The 4,712-nt window shown below is 35.3% G+C and overlaps 1 protein-coding gene across 1 annotated transcript; it reads left to right on the top strand.

The window, feature by feature from the left end:
• Positions 1 to 1,796: 1,796 nt before the first annotated feature.
• LOC147819750 (uncharacterized) lies at positions 1,797 to 4,398 on the top strand. Its single transcript, XM_087171830.1, has 5 exons — positions 1,797 to 1,851; positions 2,024 to 2,410; positions 2,791 to 2,931; positions 3,161 to 3,225; positions 3,732 to 4,398. Exons 1-5 carry the CDS (start codon positions 1,821 to 1,823, stop codon positions 3,846 to 3,848), a joined length of 741 nt encoding a protein of 246 aa, XP_087027956.1. The 5' UTR covers positions 1,797 to 1,820; the 3' UTR covers positions 3,849 to 4,398.
• Positions 4,399 to 4,712: the final 314 nt, after the last annotated feature.

The raw sequence follows: 4,712 nt of genomic DNA on the forward strand, positions 1-4,712 counted from the left end.
AAAAAAAAAAGTTATAGTACAGTAAGGCACAAAAAACTTTACAGTAAGGCATAGAACACATCCTAAAAATGTCATAGTATAGTAGAGAAGGAAAAGTCATAGTAAACGGCTTAAAAGTGTCATAAAAAGTCATAGTATATTAAGGCTTAAAAAAGCAATAGTATAGTAAGCCATAAAAATTCAAAGTATGGTAAGGCACAAACAAGTCATAGTACATTAAGTTATAAAATTGTCATAGTAAGGCATACAAACATAATATTATATTAAGGCAAAAAATGTCATTTTATAGTAATTCATAAAAAGATAAAAGTATAGGAAGTCCTTTAAAGTCATAGTATCATAAGGCATAAAAAATCATACTATTGTATATCATAAAAAAATCTAAGTATAATATAGCATAAGAATCCATAGAATAGAAAGGCAAGGAGCAGTCATTGTATAGTAAGTCATAAAAAAGTCATCGTATATATTAAGCCATTACATCTGACAAATTACTTAATGTGCATGTCTTTGGACTGTGGGAGGAAGCTGGAGTACCCAAAGAGAACTCACACAGGTACAGCGAGAACATGGAAACTCTACACAGAAAGGACCCAGGCCAGGGGTTCGAACTCAGAACTACCAGTTTCATTGCAAATAAACCCAGATAACAGAAAAATATTGCAAATTTCAACATTGTTTTTAAGAAAAGCTGCCACAAAATCAGGTATTTTAGCCCACAACAATCCCAAAAAAGTCCACCAAAGAATACAACTGTAGACAGAGATGTTCACCTCCTTTTACATGTATGTTTATAATGTCTCTATGCAGTGGATGTTACTATTTGACCAAAAAATTACTACCCACTAACAGTGTGCTCTTATATTAATATGCTCTGATATTAAGTATGAAAGGATCCAAACCATCGTGCTGCTAGATCCAACAAAAAAATATTCTACATACAACATACAGTATATATGAAAATAGCATCTGCCAGCCTGGAATTACATACTGTATCATACTCTAATAGTAATTACAAGGGACTCCTGCAATACAAGAGACCTCTTGTGTCTTAAGTGCTACAACTCATCTTGAATGTGTAACCAAATTTCCTTATCTGCATGTCTATTTTAGGCATATTCAGGTATCATTAACCTCATTATCATCAGGTTAATGTCTTCCTCAGAGTGCAGTCTCCAGATATACATGCATTATACACAGCATGTATGGTAACTCAATCATGATGCTGGTGAGACAGAAGACTATGCTGCAGTGAAAATCTGACATCTGCACAAAAAAACAAAAACAAAAGAAACATTCTACAGTCATGATTAAGACATAAGATTTCACTGTGGAAATCAGAATGGCATTGGTTAATTTGTCAAAACAATCCCTCGGCTTGGATTGGATCACATAATCTTCTAAAGCAGATGGAACTTGCCAAGTTAATATGGAATTGTAGGTTTGTAGTTTTTCCTTCTTCTGATCACATCTGTTGCAGGCTTAACAATTTACAGTTTTCTTCATTGTCCAAGATAAAATGCACTTTTCAGGCAGCAAATGCTACTGTATATTTTGTATGGCTCAGTGTAGACCCTTCCCCACCTCAGATGGAGGTTCAGTAGGTTCACTTGAGATAATGTTTAATTCTCACAGTAATGGTAAGATCACCACGCAGCTTCACAACAACAGAAAACAACCACAGAAGAAAATGTTCCATTCAACTGGCCAATCAGCGCTTACATTTCCTTTAATGGAAATATCTGCGCAGGTTATAAGTAACATCAGTGAGGGAAACGGATGTCGTTGCATTTCAATCTCAGGTCATCATCATCAAGGACATGCTGTGTCTTTTTCTGTTCAGTCTCTTAGGTAATTCTTTCGCTTAACTTTTTAAAAAAGTTTAATTGTAATTGTCCAAATTATTTCACACAGAAGATTCTCGTGTTGTTCTGCTTAGCAGGAACCTGCATTTGACATAATGTGGAATCCTATAACATCCGTCACATGTTAACCTGCTTTTGTAATCATGTTCGTATTCCAGGAGTTGTTATCTCCAGTCATGAATGGATCTCTGGATCAGCATCTGTGGTGACAGTCACACCAGGAGACAACATCACGCTTTACTGTGACAGAAAATCATCAAGTGGAGTATACAAAATAGCATGGTTCAGGAACTGTTCACATGAGAACCAGCCATCTCTTGTTCTAAAGCTGGAACGCAATTCAGGGATTGATTCCAATGTTCAGAATCATGGCCTTCGTTTTCATTTGGTCAAAAACCAGTCATCGAATTCCTATGACCTCCAGATCATGAACATCACCGATTCTGACGAGGGCCTCTACTACTGTGGAGCTGAACAGACCAAGGTGGATGCAAGAGTTTCAAGTATTTACAGATATGGTAATGTCACAACAAGGATCCTGCTTAGTAAGTACTCCTGTCTAAGTTATTTTGATCTGTAAATTATAAATACAAATAATTTCACTGTCTCACAAATTGATCATCACACATGTGAGCCATAGCCCAGTCCACCATACAATACTGCCTATACCACATACTGTAAATCATTAGAACAGTTACAAAATAGAAAATGTCAAGGAAATGTAAAGCCGGGTTCATATTAATTATGGGATGAATATGAAAAATGTGAAAAAAATAAAGTTTATTTGCAAAGGTAAATTAAATCAGTGTATATATGTGGGTTTAAAATGATCAATTTTCAATCAATGGACACAAAAGCAGTTTGATGAGCTCAGTCACAAAGATGCAGTCTTCATGCTAATTGACAAAACTTGTTTTTGATCTAGACACCAGTCAACCTCATCACTGCGAGACTCCACAAGACTGTGGTGTGTGCTGGACACTGCTGTTCTCTCTGTGTCCAGCTGTTGCTGTTCTCTCGTCTCTCTTCTCCTCACTCTTGCTTTATCACCTCAGTCTGAGAAAAGGTACCTGCCATGTACTAAACTCAGTCCTTCTTTTCTCAATTTACTGTATCGTTTTGATGATTAGATTATCTTTTCTTTACATATTCTAGTTAAGATGACCTTGTTAATGTGGAATTTTTTTCACTATCAGATTTTTTTATCAGACAAGAATGAAACTGGCTTCAGACAATTTCCTCCTCTTAAAGGTATTGTGTGTTTTGTTGTTATGATGCTTTATTCATTTTTGCAGCTAAAGAACCTCAAGCTGACAAGAAAAGATCTGACACCAGGAGGTCTGTACCTAGAGACAACCAGGTGATTTCAATGTTTTATCTTATGAATAGATCTTTCTCATATGAAACATTTTAATATTACAAACAAAAACATGTTTGGAATAGCTATCAACCTTGTCTCCTAATAATGAGCTAAAATAATAATTAGTAAGATATCAATAATGGGGGCATTGAGTAGCTCAGTTGGTTGAGCATCCGCCCTATTTGCAAAGGCTAAGGTCCTTGCTGCAGTTGGCCCCAGTTCGAGTCCCGCATCGGACAGTCCTTTGCTGCATGTCATTCCCCCTCTCTCTGCCTCCCCATTTCCTGTCTCTCTCTACTGCACTGTCAATAAAGGCATAAAAGGCCCAAAAAAATTATTTAAAAAAGATATCAATAATGGCCTATGCTTTATCAAATATGAAAAATCAATATGTCTAGTGTGATAAATGTATGTTGCTTAGCATGTAGGCTACAGTGTATTACAGCATATCATAATATTAAATCAGTACATGATCAATTTTCTAAATGATCAATGTTACATTTTAGGATGAAAACTTGTGTTATGCTGCCCTTGAAATCCGTCAGACATCAGAGAGACCAAAGAAGAAGAAAACCCAGACTTCAGACTTCAGCACCTATTCTGCCATCAAAACCAGGACCTAACAATTTTATATTAGAAAATGGTATAATGAATTAATCAATAGTAGTATTTATCAACCATTGTATTATTCAAATCCTTCTGTACATTTGAGCAACAATATAAAGCCAACTACAAACACAGTCTGTTTTTCTCCCATTAGTGTCACAGGAATGAGTCTGAAAATTAGTTTGCATTTTAGCACCTCAGGTACCCCTCGTCCCAAAGTCAATATGTTTTTTTAATAGGTTTTTGGTTAAATGGCTGAAATAAGGTCTGTGGTTAACACAAGCTCAAGACATGTTCAAAAATATGTCACTCTCTTCTAATGGGTATTGAATACAATCAGATTTTTTAAACAAAAAATTCACAATAAGATACTACACAAATGTGAAATCACTGTGAAACATTCAAAATTTTTATCTCCCTGCATGTATTCGGTTGTTATTATTCTAAAGTGGGACAATGCTTGCAAAAAGCTGCACCTCACAATCTAAAAACTGTTACCATAACATGAGTCACCCAATCCCGATACTTGCTTATTTCTCCTCAAGATCATTGACACAGTTGGTGCAATTTAAAAAAAAAAATAACTAAGGAAAATATGCATCAAACTATTGTTGAAGAGATATTTACTGTAGAAGACCTGCTCCAGCGTACACTTGGGCTCAAACTGAGGTAAAGATTGAAGTGTGGCAATAAGCATACAGCAAGGACAAGTGACAGAATTCTGACTACTTTTAAAAAAGCATCCTGCTTTGTATTCATTTTGATGATGGCAATTTAATAATATAATGTATTATTATAATATATATGTGTATGATAATATGTAATAGAGAAAATAGAGAAGTTTTATTTGTCTGCACTGTGACAATACAGCGTTGAAAGCA

The sequence above is a fragment of the Seriola lalandi genome, unplaced genomic scaffold (genome assembly GCF_002814215.2).
Source record: "Seriola lalandi dorsalis isolate HSWRI2012SDOR001 ecotype SW California unplaced genomic scaffold, Sedor1 jcf7180002049829, whole genome shotgun sequence".
In the NCBI taxonomy this organism is placed as follows: domain Eukaryota; kingdom Metazoa; phylum Chordata; class Actinopteri; order Carangiformes; family Carangidae; genus Seriola; species Seriola lalandi.